Here is a 21855-nt window from a genome sequence, read left to right as displayed (position 1 = left end):
TGTAAGAAGCAAAACCAAAAAATCTATGATACCTCATTTAACCAAAGAAGATGAAATTTTAGTTATGTCACTTTTCTTTTAAAATATTGGTCACTTTGTTAAACATTAACGAAAAATACCTAGGACACTTCTCGAAATACAACGGTTTTCGTGATAAATAACGATAGGTTCACGTCGAGCGTCAGAGCATTAGCTCAATAGTGTCACTGTTCCGGAATAAAAGTATTCATTTTACCACCAAAGGAATAACGACACTACCACCATCTTTCTATGTTGGAAGTAAACATATATGTGACATTTTTTCTGGTAAAAGTATAGGGTATTTGGGGTCAATTTAACAAGTTAACTAGAATTATGCGTTTTTGAGTTGTGTCACTTTTCTTATGAATGAGCGAAATGGTCTACTCTTTAGTCTGGTCTGATAGAATATTGTAGCGGTTATTTACTGTAATTACTTCTAATTACAATAAAACTAGCGGTTCGTAATTTATATACGACTTTATTTTTTATTTATACAAGTTTACTTTACAAACTTTAGCTTAAGACTGACTCTATTTACAAATATGTCCTATTTATATATGCGATACAGATATTCCAGAAATATCTATATATCTCCAGCTATGTCCATGTGACCGCTTGCACGTCATCGGCGCTGCATCGGCGTATCTCGAAACATCGATAGTGTTCTGTCTGTGCGGAGACGGGAGCTGGTATACGAGGGTAGGTCAATAATTATTTTGTTACACTGCTCCCCTCTTAAGATCTGAGCGTCCCGATCAGCAACTCTGGATGGCCCAGGATGGCGGAATCTACAGGATTCTCCAGCTCTGCATACACCCCTAGAAAAGAAGTAACAGTCTACTGTCTTTGAAGGGTATGACATCTTCGGGTTCATGCAACACACAGTAATCCGTACGCCAGTTTCTCTGAAGATCACTTCCAGCATGCTTCTCACAATCTTCCAATCCAGATTTTCTACTGCATGGCCAATTTTTGGTAAAGCCAAATCTTTGATGTCATAATTACAGACCATTTTCTTCAAATTAGTTAGAGCACGCCATATGTTCTCGTAGCTTGGCGTGTCCGTATAAGACTTCCTGGTCACTATATACAGCAAAGATCGAGGACCATCTTCCAATCGCAATACTCTTCCAATTTTAGGTTGTTGATTCCTTAACTCGTCCAGGCGGCCGAACTTTCTATTGAATACGGACAAGATTCCTTTAGTCATCTCGAGGTCTTGTGCAACACAGTGGGCTAGAGAGACGTTTTCTGGAACACCAAACAGATCTTGCTGAACTTCTGTGGTCACGCCGAATCTAGCACTCTTTCTTTCTGCGTAATTTGACATAAATTCCTTAAAACTTGGCTGTGGTGCATCTTTCATCTCCTGTTGGAGGACTCGGGCTTCCTCTGTTTCATTTGAGCCAGCATATGGTGCAAGACGATTTATGTGAATAACTTTTGGTTTACCGTTTGGTAACTTCTTAATTCTGTATATTACGTCATTTATTTTCTTCTTAACTTCATACGGACCTTCCCATTGTCTTTGCAGTTTAGGACACAGGCCTCGACGACGTTGTGGATTATAAAGCCAGACAAGATCACCTACTTCGAAGCTTTCATTCTTGCAGCGAGAATCATATTGATCTTTCATTCTGTCACTGGCTATCTGGATGTGTTGTCGGGCAAGTTCATGAATGTTGTTCATTCGTAACTTCAGGCGGTCTACGTATTCTTCGCCTGCAACATATTCCTCGGAAGGTCTGCAGCCAAACTCTAGGTCGCAGGGCAAACGAACTTCACGACCCAACATCAGGCAGGTTGGTGTTTGACCTGTAGTTTCATTCACGGCCGAGCGGTAGGCCATCAGGAATAAATGAATGTGTTGGTCCCAATCTCGCTGATGTTCAGATACAACTTTGGACAAGTGTTTACCCATCGTTCGGTTCATCCTCTCGACCATTCCATCTGATTGAGGATGCAGGGGTGTTGTTCTGGTCTTATTGGCACCAATCAATTTACAAACGTTTTGGAAAAGAGCTGACTCAAAGTTTCGCCCTTGGTCGGAGTGGATCTCCAAGGGAACACCAAATCGGCTGAAGAATTCTTTAACAAGTACCTCTGCAACGGTAGCAGCTTCTTGATTCGGTAATGCATAGGCCTCGGTCCATTTCGTAAAATAGTCCATGGCTACCAGAATGTATTTATTTCCAGCATCGGTTTCTGGAAATGGACCTGCAATGTCGATTGCTACTCTTTCCATAGGACTTCCAACATTGTACTGTCTCATGGGTGCTCTCTTTTTACCAACTGGACCATTACCGGATGCACACAGTTCACATTTCCGGCACCATCTTCTTACATCATCTTTACAGTTCACCCAATAGAACCGTTCTCGAACCTTTTGCAGAGTCTTCGTAATACCAAAGTGTCCACCTGATGTACCGTCATGCAACTGACGCAATACTTCTGACACTTTACTTTTAGGTACAATCAACTGAAGCTTAGATTCTGTACCATCATCGTTCTCAAAGGTTCTGTACAGAAGATCATCTTTTAGTATCAGGCAATTCCATTGGCTCCAGTAGGCCTTGACTTCCGGACTACATGCACTAATGTTTTGCCAACTAGGTCTCTCACCTCGACGCATCCAATCCAATACTCTTTTTATACATGGATCGTCTTCTTGGGCTTCTTGTAACTGTTGTGGCTGCCATTGCTCATTAACGACGGTGGTTCGCCTCACGGGGCAAAATCGTTCCTCTAATTTGGCACAGTGATTACAATTTGCACTGCATGGTCGTCTCGAAAGGGCATCAGCATTTGAATGAACTCTTCCGGCCCTGTGTTCTATCTCATAATCATATTCTTGAAGTCGTTCTAACCATCTTGCCATCTGGCCCTCTGGATTACGGAATTGTATGAGCCATTTTAGAGCAGCGTGATCTGTTCGAAGAAGGAACTTTCTGCCGTACAAGTATTTATGGAAATGTTCGCAAGCCTTCACTACACCCAGCAGTTCTCTTCTGGTAACGCAATAGTTTCTTTCTGGTTTCGACAGGACTTTGCTGAAATAAGCGATGACTTTTTCCTGTCCATCCTGGATTTGTGAGAGAACAGCTCCTATGGCACTGTTGCTAGCATCGGTATCCAAAACAAATTTTCCTGCCTGTCCCGGGTAGCTTAATATCGGTGCACTGATCAGAGCCCTTTGTAGTTGTTCGAAAGCTTTTTGACACTCCTCACTCCATGTATATTCTTTGCCCTCCTCCGTCAACTTTGTTAGGGGCTTGGAGATATTGGCAAATCCTTTGACAAATCGTCGGTAATATGTACATAGGCCAAGGAAACTTCTAATTTCATGTTTATCTTTTGGTACTGGCCAATCTTTAATTGCATCAATCTTTTCAGGATCAGCTGTTACACCATTACTCGATACAATATGTCCTAAGTACTTAACTTCTCGTCGAAACATCTGACATTTCTTCGGACTTAACTTCAAGTTCGCTGCCCTCAATCGTTGAAAGACGTCTATTAGATTCTTGGCATGTTCATCAAAGGACCTTCCAACCACAATTACATCATCCAAGTAAACCAGGCATGTTTTCCATGTTAGACCTCTTAAAACTGCCTCCATTAATCTTTCAAATGTGGCAGGGGCATTACATAAACCAAACGGCATAGCCGTAAACTGCCAAAGCCCTGATCCTATCGAAAATGCGGTTTTCTCCCGATCGGCTGGCTCCATGTCTACTTGCCAATATCCACTTTTTAAATCGAGTGTGGAAAACCAACGAGAACCGGAGAGAGTATCCAATGTATCGTCTATTCTGGGCAAAGGATAACTATCTTTTTTTGTTACCGCATTGAGCTGGCGGTAGTCGATACAAAAACGCGTTGAACCATCTTTCTTCTTTACCAGAACTACTGGTGATGTCCATGGACTGTTCGATGGTTCAATTACCCCTTGTTTGTCCATATCCTTGATAATCTCTCCGGCTTCATCTCTTTTCGCAAATGGAAGTCGTCTAGGCCGTTGTCTGATTGGCTGAGCGTCTCCGGTATTTATTTTATGCGTTACTATGCTTGTTTTTCCCTTATCCTTCGTGTCAATAGCAAAAACATCTTGATACTCTATCAGCATAGATGTCACTTTTTCCGTTCGTTCATGATCAAGATCTTGGCATCTTTCAATGATCATCTCAACAAGCTCCTTTGGATACTTCGCCTTCGATGATTTCTCATTGGTATTCACAGAGCAAATTGAAGCCACGGGAACACACTGCCCGATCAAAGCTCCTCTACTTAACTTGATAGCAGTTTCCCTTAAATTCATAACTCTTACAGGGATCGCATCTCGAACTTTTACCAAAGTTTTCGCCGTTAGGAACTCGACATTATCCACATCTTCGACCATCCTTAAACTTCCCTCTCGGCAGTGTCCATCAAGCATGGTCGTCAGAATTTTCTCACTATTACCGGGTATGGTTACGTCGCATGTAGTAAGTAAGCGGATGACATCTTCTTTGTCGTCGTGAAAGGGCAACTCTTCACCATTGATCTTGAGAACTCCATTTTGAACATCCAATATTGCCCCCACTTTCCTTAGTACGTCCATCCCCAATATGAATTCGTCGGAGATCTCGGCAATTAATACTTGATGTTCAACTGTGGTCTGGCCAATGGATACTGACATATTAGCCTCGCCATATGTATTAATTAGCTCACCAGTCGCTGTTCTAAGCTTTACTGTTGCAGGTGATAATTTATTATGGTCTAGTACTACATCTGGACGTGCGATAGTTCTCGTTGCACCTGTATCCACCAAAAATGATCTACATCTATTACTGATACGACCTTCGATGTATAAGTTGTGGATTCCACCGGAGGACGTAAGGTTGACAGTTACTATGGGGGCTCTAGTTCTCGAGGTCGGCAGTTGCCCCTTGGTGTCGACCCGCTCTAGTTTTCCGACGGCTGTACGATCTTCTTACAATTACGACGAATGTGGCCTACGTCTCCACAATTCCAACATCTAGGCTCGCGTCTCTTTGGCATCTGATTACTTAATACTCTCCGTATAATTTCCTCCAGACGTTCATCGTTGTGTTCGTCACTTTCTTCAATGGTTCTTACTCTATGGCCTCGTGAAGTTTGACTAGCCGTTTCGTGTTCCAATGCAATAGCAAGTGCTTCATCTAAAACTTTCGGTCTTGCTAGTCGTAAAGCTTTCTGTAGTTCATTATCTTTCAGCCCATTGACGAAGTTATCTACTGCAATTTCTTCTAAAACGCTGTCTGGCACCTCTGGATAAGCCAACCGCACCACACGAGCCACATCTGCTTCAAATTCTTGCAGATTCTCACTTGCTCGTTGACTTCTACTTCGCAGTTGTGCTTTGTATACTTGTTGTAGATGGGCATCTCCATAGCGTTTTTCTAGACGAGTGAACAAGGTCTGGTAACAATTTTCTTGACCCTTGGGAATTGACCTTAATATATCTGCAGCATCACCTCGTAAAGCAGCAGTCAAGGAAACAGCCTTTTCTTGTTCGGTCCAATGATTGGCGGTCGCAATAGCTTCAAATTGTTTAAGGTATATGGACCAAGAGGACTTTCCATCAAATGGTGGTAATTTGAATCTCATATTATGCGACGTTTCGTCTCTCGGTAGTTCATCTTTCACCACAGGATCTAACGCTGCTGCATTAACTGATGGTTGTACTTTTGTATCGGTTATCATGCTCTCTAGTTGTTTGATCTTTTCTTCTACGGTCTCTACACTTTTCTGCATCTTATCGAATGTTCTAGAAACTTCTTCAAATTTCTCGTCGTTCTGTCTACAAACTTCTTCAAGTTTTTCGTTGTTTTGTCTACAGACCTCTTTAAAAGTTTCGTCAATCTTTTGCGAAACACTTTCGAATTTCTCATTGTTTTGACTACATACGTCTTTAATTATTTGAGAAGTCTCATCGAATCTTTTAGCAACATTTTCGAATTTATCGTCGCTTTTTCTACAAGTTTCATCAATCTTTTGAGAAGTCTCGTCGAATCTTTTAGCAACATTTTCGAATTTATCGTCGCTTTTTCTACAAGTTTCATCAATCTTTTGAGAAGTCTCGTCGAATCTTTTAGCAACATTTTCGAATTTATCGTCGCTTTTTCTAGAAGTTTCATTGATCGTTTCAGAAACAGTTTTTAATTTCGATAAGATTACTTGTTCTGCTGACTGGAAGTGGAACGTCTCTGGGTCATCTCCGTTCTTCGTGAGGACATCCTTGAGTCGTGCTTGTAGGACTATCTTGCACCCACTGTTGTCTAATTCGTACTCTTCTAATTGTTCACGGAGCTGTTTTATGGTCAGTTCTTGTAGCAACATCTTTGGTCGGCACACACGTACTTTTCAAAATGTCTAAGTCTTTCCGAATACCGAACAATCAACGCACTTCAATTATTCCCGACGAATAAAGTTCAAAAGTCTTTTTTTTTCACTTTTCATTTATTTACACTCCACACCGTTAACACCACTGTAGCGGTTATTTACTGTAATTACTTCTAATTACAATAAAACTAGCGGTTCGTAATTTATATACGACTTTATTTTTTATTTATACAAGTTTACTTTACAAACTTTAGCTTAAGACTGACTCTATTTACAAATATGTCCTATTTATATATGCGATACAGATATTCCAGAAATATCTATATATCTCCAGCTATGTCCATGTGACCGCTTGCACGTCATCGGCGCTGCATCGGCGTATCTCGAAACATCGATAGTGTTCTGTCTGTGCGGAGACGGGAGCTGGTATACGAGGGTAGGTCAATAATTATTTTGTTACAATATTTAAATAGAATGTTATGCAGACATTTCCGAATAATTAGTTAAAAAGCAATATTACCTTAGTAACATACAGGGTGTTAGTAAATAAGTTCGACAAACTTCAGGGGATGATTCTGCAAAAAAAAATAATGAGAGCTTGCTATATAAATGTATGTTCGCATGTTTAATTTGAAATATGAACATTTGTTGAACAATGTCACCAAGAAAGATAGTTATCCTATGCCTCGTAGTGACAAGACGTTGGATACATTGGCTGGAAGTAAAATGTTTTCTACTTTGGATTTTAAGTCTGGATATTGGCAGGTAGAAATGGACCCAGAGTATAAGGAGAAGACAGCCTTCACCACAGGATCTTGATTGTGGCAATTCAACGTTATGTCATTTGGACTTTATTGCTCCTGCGACATTTGAGATGCTCATGGAAAATGTTTGCGGGGGTTATCTTGCAAATCGTGCCTGGTGTATTTAGACTACATAATCGTCTTGGAGGAGACTTATAAATACCATCTGAAGAATTCAGAAGATGTTAAATCCCAAGAAGTGAAATCTATTGCCATATTTCAAAATAAAGTCAATTATCTAGAGTCCTGTCTCCAGTGGGGGTACAACGGCCTCCTTAATTCAGATGGACTTACCCAAGTTTTTTATGTATTTTGACCCGTAGAACACGATTTTTTGGGCAACAGTCGATCCGGATGTCGATAAGATTGTTATAAACAAAGAACTTGAGGAATCAAATAACAGCGATTTTTCGCAAAACAAAACATGTTTTCGAATTTTTTGGGTCATTCTAAGCAAAAAATGTTTTTACAAGTTTTTTCGTAGGATTCATAGTTTTCGACATAAACACGGTTGAACTTTTAAAAAATCAAAAAATTTCAATTTTTGAACCCGAATAAATTTTGATTGAAAAATAAAATAGCAATTCTGCTTACCGCATTTGAAAGTTGAAGTCAAATTCTATCAGTTTGGATTACTTTCATTGCTAAAAATTAATTTTTTTATTGTTAAACAAAGCTATAAACACGTAGTAATTGAATGATGTTTTCAATGTATTTCTCATTTGAAATCGAACGAGTAGGCGCGCATACAGACAATTTCTACGTAGATTACGTACATTAAAACTCATGCATTGGGCACGGGAAACACTATGTGTTTATGGCTTTGTTTAACAAATAAAAACTAAATTTTTAGCAATGCAAATAATTAAAACCGATTATAGATAGAATTTGACTTTAACTTTGAAATGCAGTAAGCAGAATTGCTATTTTAATTTTTAATCAAAAGTTAGTCGGGTTCAAAAATTGCACTTTTTCGATTTTTTGAAAGTTCAACCGCGTTTATGTCGAAAACTATGCATCCTACGAAAAAACTTGTAAGACCATTTTTTGCTGAGAATCACCCAAAGAATACAAAAAATGTTTTGTTTTGCGAAAAATCGCTGTTATGTAATTCCTCAAGTTCTTTGTTTAGAACAATCTTATCGACATCCAGATCAACTGTTACCCAAAAAATTCGTGTTTTACGGTTCAAAATGCATAAAAAAAACTTGGGTAAGTCCATCTGAATTAAGGAGGCCGTTGTACCCCCCCTGGCGACAGGACTAGTCATATAGTCAGCAAAGAAGGAGTTTCCGTGGATAAGGGAAAAATCGATTCCATTAAGGAATGGCCAGAACCGACTAACAAACATCAAGTGAGAAGTTTTCTGGGGCTACATACTTACTATCGGAGGTTCATTAAGAAGTTTGCAGATATCGCTAAGCCATTAACGTGATTTACAGAGGAAGCAAGAGATTACTGCTAGGGTGGATGCTGAAATCTTAAAGCAGCATTTAATCACGGAGCCAATATTAGGATATCAACTACCAGAAGAAAAGTTTATCTTAAATATGGACACAAGTAATGTGGGAATTGGAATGGTGCTGTCTCAGATTCAAGGAGGACAGGAACGAGTCCTGGGATACTTTAGTAAAGTGCTTTTAAAACCTGAGCGAAATTATTGCGTCACGAGAAGAGAACTTTTAGGAGTAGTAAAATTAGTAGAACACTTCTATCAATATCTCTATGGAAGGAAATTTTGAATCCGAACCGAACATGCCGCCCTTAGTGATTAATGCAGTTTAAGAATCCAGAGGGTCAGATAGCCAGATGGAACGGCTCCAAGAAAACGATTTCAAGGTTGAACATCGGGTCGGAATTAGTCACATGGATATGTCCGGTAGAGTGTTCCCACTGCAACAAAACAGAATCCAAGAAAGTAGCAGTGCTAAGAATAACGGTGGTCAACGTCGAGTGGACCTAAGGTCAGAGAAGAACAAGAGAAAAATCCAGTTTTACAGGAAGCCTTTTCCTTGGCAAGAAATATAAAGCCTATGTTCACTAGTTTAAGATCATAGGCGCAAAATTTACTTGCAATGCTTTTTAAATGCATTAATTTTTTTCGAATCCTGAAAAAACTATTAAAGATTTTTGAAAAATTCAAACGCAGATTGCAAGATTACATTACCGAGGGCCGAAGTCCCTTACAATAAAGAAGAGGTTTATTGTGAATAATATATTTGAAATTAAAAATTACACTCAATTTTCCTTTTTTCACCCCTGTTTCAGTGACTTTCGGCCCTCGGTAATAACGTAATCTTTTATACTGCGTTTAAATTTTTCAAAAATACTTAGTTTTCTCAGGATTCGAAAAAAATGAATGCATTTAAAAAGTATTGCAAGCAAATTTTGCGCCTACCTACTTAAGACATATTGGGCCCAGTAGGAATTCTTTATCCTGGAAGACAGCTTGCTTAAACGAGCCCTGTAAATGATGATGGTTCAAAAAAGAAAATAGCTGGTGATTCCAGAAAGCAAAATAGTCAAAATACTTCGTCGGTTCCACGACAGTTCATCAGAAGGGCATTTTGGTATAAGTAAAAACTCTTCAGCGAATTCGGAAACGGTTTTATTGGATGAATAGTTCTGACGATGTAAAGGACTGTTGCACTGGCGAAGCGTCCATGTAACCACTGTTACCATTGGTAACAGTTAAAAATCTTGCAAATAAATATTTTATGACTACTGTGAAATAATTCCGTTTTATCTTTTTTCCAATAGAAATAATAATATGAGTGTTAATAGTAATTCACTAAAAAGCCAACTATGCGCACGAAAATATTGGCGAATTTATTCGATTCGGTTGCAGGTTAGTTGTTACCACTTTTAAATGTGGATACACCAGGATGGTCTATCGGCCATCGGTCGGACAGTTGGAGACGGCTCGTGTCTGAAAATTTTAAAAGGCGAAGGCGTGGGAGCGCTGTGGATATTAGTAGGCTTGTAATTCCGGCTACAAGTGAATCCGTTGAAAGAAGTTTTTCAGCAATGAAACGGATTAAAACATGCCAAAGAAATACCCAATTGCAAGATTGAATGTCGTCATTTTCTTTAATTTCCATTGAGTAACGCTTTTTAAATGGATTAATGAAAGAACCTTTTTTTACGATTCTATTATTAACATTTTTCTAGATAAAATAAACAAAAACCTATATTTGCGAGGTTCTTTTTAAAAAGATTTTTTACATCTGGGTTTGGTAATACTTAAGAAAAAGTCACGCGTCGCCACTGGACTGTTGTAAGAAATCTCTGTTACGAATAACGGACCTTACCGGAAAAGAAAGGCCTTCTCTGAGACAATACAATGCTGGAGGTCCGTTTGAAAAAATAGTTTTGGACATTGCCGAGCCGTTTCCAGAAAGTGAAAATGGATGCAACTACATGTTGGTAGTAATGGATTACTTCATAAAATTGGTAGGAATCTACGCAATTTCAGACCAGAAGATCGCCACTGTTGCAGATGTGATATTAATAATTGCAGATAGGTACAAATTATGAATTTCCGCTAAATTATTATTCTATTTAACTTACTACATCTAAAAAGTCCTCAGTCTTTGCAGTAAAGTTCAAGTGATGTCGAAATGAGTACCCAGGTGCGCAAGTATCCATCACTTTAGAACAGGGATTTCGAGTAGATTCTTCATCAGTGTAGTAAAAAGGCATAGCTGGTTTATCTCCAAAAGATCCAAAAGCCAGTTTGTAGTGTTTTGTAAGTTTCGTTAAATTACCGGGTAAATGTTGACCTAGCGAGGCAAAAATTTTCATGCTTGGCTTCATAGACATACTGAGATCTCCTAGGTAATATAAGTCCAATGGATAGTTTTCCGCCAATTTGTAAGTAAACGAAACATTTGTTGGAACACCTGTAAAATAGAAAAGTCCATATACCTAATACTTATATACAGAGAGAGTCTGTAAAGTGGAATAAATTCAATATCTCAAATACTAATTGTTCTTTTGGAAAATGCTCAGACCCGTCGATTAGTATTTCAAATTGTCCTTTTTGACATTCAATAAAAATGTATACAGGGTGTCCCAATTTAGAGATATGACATCATCGTCGATTTTCTTAAATGGCAACACTGTCATTTTGATAGCTAATTTGATAGGGTTTGTAACTGCAAAATATCAAATTTTTATTCTCTACCATTTACAAGATAATAGAAAATAACCAAGTTATATCTGTAATTTGGAATATATTCAATAATTAAAATACTAACTGTTTTTTTGAAAAATGCTCAGACCCGTCGATTAGTATATCAAATTGTCATTTTTGACATATAATAATAATGTATACAGGGTGTCCCAATTTAGAGATATGACGTCATCGTTGATTTTCTTAAATGGCAACACTATCATTTTGATAGCTATTTTGATAGCGTGTGTAAAGTTATACACATCTGAAAAATTTCAAAATTTTATTCCCTAACATTTACAAGATAATAAAAAATAACAAAGTTATGAAGAACAAGAAGTAATCAAATAATAATTGAATTTATTTATTTCAATTAAGCAAATGCTCATAACGTTGCCCATTGACAATTTGACAATAATTGAGGGCAACATTATGAGTTTTTGCTTAATTTATTGAAATAATTAAATTCAATTATTAGTTGATTACTTCTTTTTCATAACTTTGTTATTTTTTATTATCATCTAAATGGTAGAGAATACAAATTTGAAATTTTGCAGTTGTGTATAACTTTACACACCCTATCAAAATAGCTATCAAAATGACAGTGTTACCATTTAAGAAAATCAACGATGACGTCATATCTCTAAATTGGGACACCCTGTATACATTATTATTATATGTCAAAAAGGACAATTTGATATACTAATCGACGGGTCTGAGCATTTTTCAAAAAAACAGTTAGTATTTTAATTATTGAATATATTCCAAATTACAGATATAACTTTGTTATTTTCTATTATCTTGTAAATGGTAGAGAATAAAAATTTGCTATTTTGCAGTTATGTATAACTTTACAAACCCTATCAAATTAGCTATCAAAATGACAGTGTTGCCATTTAAGAAAATCGACGATGACGTCATATCTCTAAATTGGGACACCCTGTATACATTATTATTGAATGTCAAAAAGGACAATTTGAAATACTAATCGACGGGTCTGAGCATTTTCCAAAAAAACAATTAGTATTTGAGATATTGAATTTATTCCACTTTACAGTCTCTCTCTGTATAATTAGAGTCATTTTAAACCAAAATTGACGATATGCAAAAACAAGGACGGAGAACTACTGACAGAGAAGCAAAAATTATAAGGAGATGGAAAGAATACTTTGAAGAAAATCTAAATTCAGACAACGAAAATGATCAAACCGCGACAATATATTATGCGGCGAAGCAATACATTGAAAATTCCAGTTACGAAGAAGTAGTTCAAAAAATAAAGAAACTAAAAACAATAAAGCGCCAGAACCGGATGGAATTTCAGCAAAATTACTAAAACATGGAGGATCTAAAATCTGGGGAAGAATTCATTAATTAATAACATTAATATGGGCCAAGGAACAAATGCCGGCACTTGGCATGGTAATGGACACTTGGCCTCATACAGCCAATATAATATAAAAAAGAAGATAAGAGAGAATGCCAGAATTATAGACCAGTTACATTGCTAAATTTAATATACAAAGTTCTTTCTGGTAAAATCTACAATCGATTGTTGGAATACGCCAATAATATCAAAATGGATTCAGGTCAAATAGAGCCACTTACAGATAATATATTCCTACTAAGAACGACACAATAAAAAGCTTCTGAATACGACATAGAACTTAGAACTATGTAATATTATGTACATAGACGTTATACAAGCTTTTGATAGTGTGAAAAGAAACAAAATGCTGGAAGACCTTCGTAATATAGGTATCAATACGTACCTAATAAATAAATCAGTCTCATAAAAATGGCGTTGCAGGGTTCAAAAGCAGCAGTCAGAGTAGATGGAAAACTGACCCCCTGTTTGAAATTACCATAGGAGTGAGACAGGGAGACGCTATATTAACCATGCTCTTCAACCTAGATCTTGAGTCAGTCATCAGAAAAACTAATGTAACCGACCATATAAACACGAAGACAGTACAAATTACTGCATATGCAGACGATGTAGCTATGCAAAAACGAAGTACTTACATGACCGTCAAAAGAACACCTGACAATGAAAATTATACCACAATAACTATACTAATGAATGTGTGGATGCCTTCACATATCTGGGCACAGAAATCAATCAGAAGAATTCCGTAACAAAATTAATGCACGTATTTCCAGAGGGACTCGTACATACTATGCTAATAGTCTGGGCTGATTATCGGAGAATAGGCCATTTTTGGGAAAAGTTATTTACCAGCAATTTTATTACTGGAATCGAATTATAAGATCCTATATATTAATAATATAGGTATGCAAAGTCCTCAGATAGTGTGCTACTTTTTTTATAAACAAAATGGCGCCCGAAAATCGTGTTTTTTTCAATTATTGCTCTAGAACTCCGAAGATTTTAACTTTACAACAAAAACACTCAAATAAAAATTCACCGTGATTAAATTCTGCATAGAGACGTGTTTTTCCCGATCTGCTCCGATGAAAATTTTCCTCGGAAAATGCGGGTTTTCCCAACAAAATCTTTAATTTTCAAATAAAGTTTTAGATAAGTAATTATTTACCAATAATTAAATAATTTGGTGACTTAAAAGCCTTCTTGGTTTAGATTATAGTTCCAGAAGCTGGTGAAAATTAAACGAATATTTTAGCAACAATTCAATTGTTAATTAATAATTTGCGGTCGCAATAATAACCAAAATAATTATGATGCACTGATCAAACTTTGAAATCTTATAAAGATGAGATGCCTATTTAACATTTTGTCGACAAAATATAAATTTTTTATTTTTTTGCATAATCTTTAAATGTTTAAAAAATAGTTATAAACAAATTAACGTTTCTCAGAAAGTTTTTATTATATTATAATTTTAAAAAATAGCTAAAATGCGAATTTCAAATATCTTGAAAATGAATGCTTTAAAACTTTTTTGCAACCATTTGCAAAAAAGTTATGAAACAGCAAAGTAAGCATACGATTACTACGGTGTTAATAATTTTTTTTTAATTCTTTCAAAGCGTAGAAGTGAGTATAAAGTACAAGCTAATTATTTATAAAACAATATCGATTATCAGCTTAATGGTTATATTTTAATTAAAGATTATAAATATATTTTTTTGTAATTTACACGCGCGAAAGTAGAATAATACAGTACCGTAGCTAAGTACCCGCCCACATACACAACTCGCGCGAGTTTAAGCGTGTCAGTCGCTTCGAGTGAACATTTGATCTCCGGCTCTGTATCAAGCCTACTTTCGCTTACAAAAAATACAAAAAAACGTATTTTTAATCTTTGATTAAAATATAACCATTGCACTAATTTTTGACATTCTTTGTGAGTAATTAGATTGTACCATAGATACACTTTTAAGCTTTGAAACAATTAAAACAAATTATAAACAATGGAGCTATCGTATATTTATTTTGCTGTTTCCTAACTTTTTTGCAAATGGTTGGAAAATTTTTTTAAACCATTCATTTTCAAGACCTATGAAATACGCATTTTAAGTATTTTTTAAAATTAGAATATAATAAACAATTTCTAAGAAATGTTAATTTGTTTATAAAATTTTTTTTTAAACATTTAAAGATTATGCAAAGAAATGAAAAATTTATATTTTGTGGACAAAATATTAAATAGGCATCACACCTTTATAACCATTCTAAGTTTGATCAATGTCTCATGAATATTTTGGTTGCTATTGCGACTGTAAATTGTTAATTAACAATTGAATTGTTGCTAAAATATTCGTTTCATTTTAACCGGCTTCTGAATTTATAATCTATACCAAGAAAGCTTTTATTTCACCAAGCTATATAATTATTGATCAATAATTACGGGCCCAAAAAATGTATTTGAAAATTCGAGATTTTGTTGGGAAAACCCACGTTTTCCGAGGAAAATTTTCGTCGGAGCAAATCGGGAAAAACATGCCTCTATGTAGAATTTAATTGGGGTGAATTTTTATTTGAGTATTTTTGGTGTAAAGTTAAAATCTTCGGAGTTATAGAGCAATAATTGAAAAAAATACGATTTGTTGGCGCCATTTTGTTTATAAAAAAGTAGCACACTATCTGTGGAATTTGCATACCTATATTAATAATATATAGGATCCTATAATTTCATTAAAGCAATAAAATTGCTGGTAAATAACCTTTCTTTGTACTTTACTAATTAGACCAACGTATTATAACTATTTTTTTCAAAATTTAAAGATTATGCAAAAAAAGAAAAATTTATATTTTGTCTATAAAATATTAAACAAGCATCTCATCTTTATAATCTTTATAGGTTTGATCAATGTATCATGATTATTTTGGTTATTATTGCGATCGTAAATTGTTAATTAACAATTGAATTGTTGCTAAAATATTCGTTTAATTTTCACCAGCTTCTGGAATTAAGAATACCAAGAAATCTTTGATGTCACTAAGTTATTTAATTATTGATTAATAATTACTTACCTAAAACTTTATTTGAAAATTATAGTTTTTGTTAGGAAAACCCGCATTTTCCGAGGAAAATTTTCGTCGGACAAAATCGGGAAAAACATGCCTCTATGTAGAATTAAATTGGGGTGAATTTTTATTTGAGTATTTTTGGTGTAAAGTTAAAATCTTCGGAGTTATAGAGCAATAATTGAAAAAAATACGATTTGTCGGCGCCATTTTGTGTATAAAAAAAGTAGCACACTATCTGCGGACTTTGCATACCTATATTATTAATATATAGGATCTTACAATTCGATTCCAGCATAAAATTGCTGGTAAATAACTTTTCCATGAATTTTGCTAATTAGCCCAGAGTATAATAAAAGATTGAAGACATCGAAATTATTAGACAAAAGAACCAAAATGACTATCTAGAGTAGTACATTGATTAGACCCATTGAAGCCCAACTTATTATCATTCGAGAGAAAAATACGGAGAAAAGTATATTGCCCGGTGCAAGAGGAAGACGGCGCATTAAGAATCAGCAGAAACAACGAGGTTGGTGAATTGAAAGAAGGTTACGATATTGTACGATTTGTTTAAAATCAAATACTGTCATGGCTGGGACATGTGCAGACAAAAGACGGTGAAAAAACAACAAAGAAAACACTGGCGGTGCCTTTTGGTATGTTTATACCTGGGTTAAGCAGAAAGCTTGAATTGAGTCGAAATTAATTTCGCTTATTCCCCGTTAGAGGGCGTTCTATCCATACTGCGATATAAATTATTTTAATTTATATCTTTCTTAGAGCCTCCTTGACAACAGGTAGACCTAGAAATAGTACTATCGGGGGATGGAGGAAGACAGATTTTAATCAAAACGAAACCGTAGATTTTCTTATTTTAACAAAGAAAATATTATACTAGAAGGCGAAAAAAAGAAAGGCCCATAATGAGATGGTTGGATGACGTGGAAGATGACCTGAAAGCCATGAACATAAGACAACGGAGAAGAAGGTCACAAGAGACATCCGAATGGAAGGACATAGCCAGACAGGCAAAGACCCATCCAGGGTTATGATGTCAAAAGAAGAAGAAGATAAACCTAATATGAGCACGTGGTAGATGTCAGAAAAAAACTTACATTTAAACGGTAACTTATTTACATTTTCTGTCTGTCTTCAAATAGAAAATGCAAAAATCTAAAAAAGGTGAAAGAACTGAAAACTTCTATAATGTTTATTTTAATAAGTTACAGGGTGAAAAAAAAAAGAAAATTTAGTATGATGTTTCATTCCCAATATCTCATTCAAAAGAAACTTTTTGTTTATTCTAAGGGTCTTTCGGCACTCGGTATAATAATGTAATCTTTCTTCAAGCGTTTAAATTTTTCAAAAATATTTAGGTATTACATAGTTTTCTCAGGAGCCGAAAAAAGTGAATGCATTTAAAAAGCATTAGAGCCGAAATTTTGCGCCTACGTCCTTGAGAATCAGTGAAATTGGCACTTTTGTCATTTTTAATTGTTTATAGTATGTATGTTTTTTACGCATGAAGTAAGCTTTTTAAGATATTGCTTACTTTATGTGGGAAACCTTCAAAATTAACTTTTGAAGAGTATTAAATTTTCGTATTGACCATCATCAAAACCTACGATGGAAGAGCTATGCATTTCGGATAAACAAATGGAGTTTAAAAATGGAATTTGTACAATTACATGTACATATTATGCGAAATTATTAAAATAATTTCAGAGTTTGTGAACTGTATTAGAGGGTGTAGTTCAAAAATAAATGGAAGAGGTAATTAAAAATGTTATACAGTGTTGAGCGCGCTAATAACCGGCAAAATAACGCAACAGATGGATACATGTGAAGTAAAAAGAGATGAAACTAGTAGAGGTGGGAATTATCCATATAAACGTATAAATTAACATTACATTAGAAACGATTATTATATTCGAATGACTCCCGTACCTCAGGCGAGTACCTATTCGACCCATAATTTTTTTATGCGCAGTAAGTTGAACCCATTAATAAAGTAATAAAAATAAGAAGAGAACTTACCTTTTTTAAGTTGAACAAGAACATTTTGAGGTTTGATTTGAACAATTTCTCCTTTTGTTGTAAATGGTTTGTCTTTCTGTGTAATAACTCTACTTTTTTGGTTGAATTCAATCATCGTTTCATTGCAGCTTGATTTTAATAATTGGTTTTTAGTGTTACATCGCCTTCCAGTGTAACTCTACAAGATAATGCTGTAATTATAAATTATAAAAGACAAGTTCTGGATAGACCTAAATACAGCAATAGAAAATAGTAAAGGGCGGATATACGTCATTGGAGACTTCCGGAAGAGTAGAAATAAAAAAAGAACCAATAACGGATGTAACTGGAAGGTATGGTGAAGAAGTGAGAAATGATAATGAGAAAAGGTTAATTGAATTCTGCGTAGGTACTAAATATATTTAATAGTAATAAACACATAATATTATCAATACAAATGCATACATAAATTTACAAGACAAGGACCAAGAGAACCAGAAAAATGGATAATTGACTACATACTAATATAACTACTAATAGTACGCGACAATAGAAAAGTAATTCAAGACGCTAGAGTCAGAAGATGACCAGAAATAAGTAGTGACCATTATTTATTGGAAGCTAGAATATAGAATAAAAACAAAAAACTCCAGAAAAATACAATAGAAAACAAAAGAAAAATTGAATATGAATCAATTAGAACCTACAAGCTCAGAAACAAAGAGATTGCCCTAAGATACAAGGAAATGGTTGATTTAGAAATAGCATTTCTGGAAAATGCAAATTATAATAACAACCTAGAAAAAAAATTCCAAGCATTTAATGATATATTATTGGAAGCGGCGAAAAAAGTGTGTGGCATTTGTTAAAAGAATATCAAGGCGAAACAAACTGGCGAGATCCAGAAATAAAACAACAAGTGAAAATTAAGAAAAAACTTTGGATGAATTATTTAGAAAACAAAACATAAAACAACTACAACAAATACAAAGAGGCAAGAACGACAGTAAAAGGTATGATAAAAAGAGAAAAGGAACATTGAGTTGGCATCAATTTGGAGAACAGCTGGAACACAATAGCAAAGAAAATCAAAAACTGTTTTACAGAACATTAGAAACCCTGAGAACAGGCAAACTTAGTAACAATATAATAATTAAAAACAAAGAAGGAAAAATAATCCCAGAAGAAGAAGAAGTGGTTTGAAAGATGGCGGCAACACTTTAGTGTAACCACAGGTTACCACAAAACCTAACAAAAGAGGATAGGAATTAGTAACTACCACAAAAGAGGATATGAATGAAGAAAAGAGTAAAGCGAAAGGTAGTGAAGAACAGAGAACAAGCATCGAGATAACAATCGAAGATACAATAGAAGCAATAGGCAAACTTAAAGACGGAAAGGCGCCTGGATACGACCATATTATACCACCGGAAATGCTGAAATACATGGAAATAAAAGGTAGGTATACAACAATTAGCCGAAATATTCAAAGAAGCATGTAAACAAGAAACAATACCGAAGCATTTGGAGATAGGAGTAATATAGCCGATATAGTAGATATAAGAAAGGAGACCTCAAAGATTGTAACAACAATCGAGGAATTACAAAAGCAGTAAACAAAATTAAATCAACATAAAGCAAACACTGTTTTTAATTTCTAGTGTTCTTAGTCTGACTTTTCACAGTATAAATCCATTTTTTGTAGCCGCTTCCGTGTGAAGAATTTTCTGTTTCGGGGACATCCATAAACTACGTCGTTGAAAAGGGGAATGGGGGGTCTTTGCTTATTACGACGCTATACGACAGGGTTGAGGGGGGCATGAGTGCAGATCCGACGTCGTTTGATGTTCACGGATATAAAAAATTACCCTATTTTAGAATTAAAAAGAATTAGTAGGTATATTACTTTTATCGCATACTTTTCATTTCGTTTTTATCACTCACAGCCTTAATAATATTGCTAGCAGTTTTGTACAGAATAACAAACAATAAAACATTGTTCTATGTATTTCAACAAACGCTTCTATAAAGAACAACGTCTGGAAGCAATAAATATTAAACTGTTCACTTATTTACTGAATACTCTGTGTGAAACAATTCTACAAGAATAAATAGAAATAAAATATTCTATTTTATTTAGTTAGTAACTAAAGTACATTGTATTTATACTTTATACTTAATAAAAAAAATGGCATTGAAATCAAAACAAAATAAGTATCAAGATTTATATGATGCAGTTAAGAAAGTATATCGCGACGTCGATATGAGGGGGGGGGGGTCAACTGTAAACGACGTTTTACGACGGAAGGGGGGGAGTTTATGGATGATCCCTTCTGTTTCTTTGCGAAATCGTGTTCAGAAATCTCAAAAATCTTGACAATCATGAACAGAAATTGTTTAAACAAATTTTTTAAACAAATCCAAAAGATTGCTTTTTTCTGATACGAAAAATATTTTTTTAGAATTTTGGGTCATTTTAAATAAAAAAGGTCTATTTTTTTTTCTCAAAAGTGGATATGTTTTAGCGATTTAAAATCTAAAAAATGCAAAAATACACATTTTCAATGCTTCAAAGCTGATACGTAAATGATTATTTTTGAAGTTCACAAGTGCCTAAATTGAAGGTTAAACATTCAACTTCAAGATTCTGATGAGTATTTGTCAGAACCACAACGTGCGTCACACTATATGATTGGCGCTGTCGCACTATATGATTGGCATATTTAATTAGCACATTGTCAATAGGCAATTAAATAAATAAATTATTAAAAAAAAAACATGTTAGTAATAAAAAATTATAAAAGTTTAAAATGTCTATTTGTTGGGAATTTTTCGCGTAAGTACGTATAGTATGCCATAGAGACGCACCATCTAGGCATAATTAACAATTAAAAAACATAGATCTAAATTGAAATAAGCCCCTATTACTCGTCAGAATCTTGAAATTGAATGTTTAAACTTCAATTTAGGCACTTGACAAACTCAAAAATAATAATTTATATATAAGATTTCAAGCCTCAAACATTCGCATTTTTCAGATTTTAAATCGCAAATAACTCTAGAATTATGAACTTTTGAGAAAAATGAACCTCTCTTATTTAAAATGACCCAAAAAAAAACTTAAAAAATATTTTCCGGGCAAAAAAGGTAATGTTTTGAATTTGTCAAAAAATAGATATTGTTAAAGAGTCTCTGCCCAAAAATCTCGCCCGGCACCCTTCAAAAATTTGTTTAATGAGGACATCTCATAATATGGACTATTAAACAAAATAATGTAAGAAATGAAACCCATGTGAAAAACTCTCCGTGGCAGCTCAGTGGCGGATCTACGGGGAAGGAAAATTTCCCCCTAACCAGGTCCAAAATTGAAGAAAAAAATTGTTGAAATATAAAAATATATAAGCTGACATGAAACTTAAACCACATACAGACAAATTCAACCCAATAAACACGCTAGTTGGGAAAGTTAAGGGAACTTTATGTATATAAGTTATTATTTATGTCTTTTATGTAGTTTGGGTTTATCCTTTTTATGTCTTTTGGTTGGTGTTTCATTGTTCAAGTTCCCCCTCACCCCTGCCCTAAGGCAAACTTCCCTCTCAAGGCAAATTTCTAGATCCGCCACTTCAAACTATTTTGGTTGGGTAATATTTTGCATTTTGTGAACGCAACACAAAAATGCGACAACTTCCAATGTACTTTAAAGTTTGTAAAAATGTTTGTTGCCATGACAATGCGGTGTCTACTACCACGACTAGGTATAGCGGATCACTTTGTAGGAACGTGTAGAAAGTTATATTGATCTAATCAAAGTATAACGTGATACGAGATTAGTGAATACTTACCTTATCATAACAATAGTTGCAGCAAATATGACTTTCTAAACACGAGTCACACAAATCTTGATCCACACATAATTTTTGTGTATTAATATCGTCACATTTTAGGTCATTCTGCAAAACACTAACTTTAATACAACTAAAAACTAAAAATACGGTAAATAGATGTTTTTCGAAACGCAT

General features: G+C 34.9%; 1 protein-coding gene across 1 annotated transcript in view; it reads right to left on the bottom strand.

Moving 5' to 3' along the window:
• The window catches only part of LOC114334502 (integrin beta-nu), a 34472-nt gene extending 12617 nt beyond the window's left edge, over window positions 1–21855 (bottom strand). Inside the window, exons 1-3 of the mRNA XM_028284548.2 lie at window positions 21679–21855; window positions 17855–18032; window positions 10758–11089 (exon numbers count right to left, since the gene is read on the bottom strand). Coding sequence (XP_028140349.2) covers window positions 10758–11089; window positions 17855–18032; window positions 21679–21855 — 687 coding nt within the window. The remainder of the gene's footprint in view (window positions 1–10757; window positions 11090–17854; window positions 18033–21678) is intronic.

The sequence above is a fragment of the Diabrotica virgifera genome, chromosome 6 (genome assembly GCF_917563875.1).
Source record: "Diabrotica virgifera virgifera chromosome 6, PGI_DIABVI_V3a".
NCBI classification, from domain to species: Eukaryota; Metazoa; Arthropoda; class Insecta; order Coleoptera; family Chrysomelidae; genus Diabrotica; species Diabrotica virgifera.
Note: the sequence above shows the minus strand (reverse complement) of the source record. Positions and strands in the feature narration are given on the sequence as shown.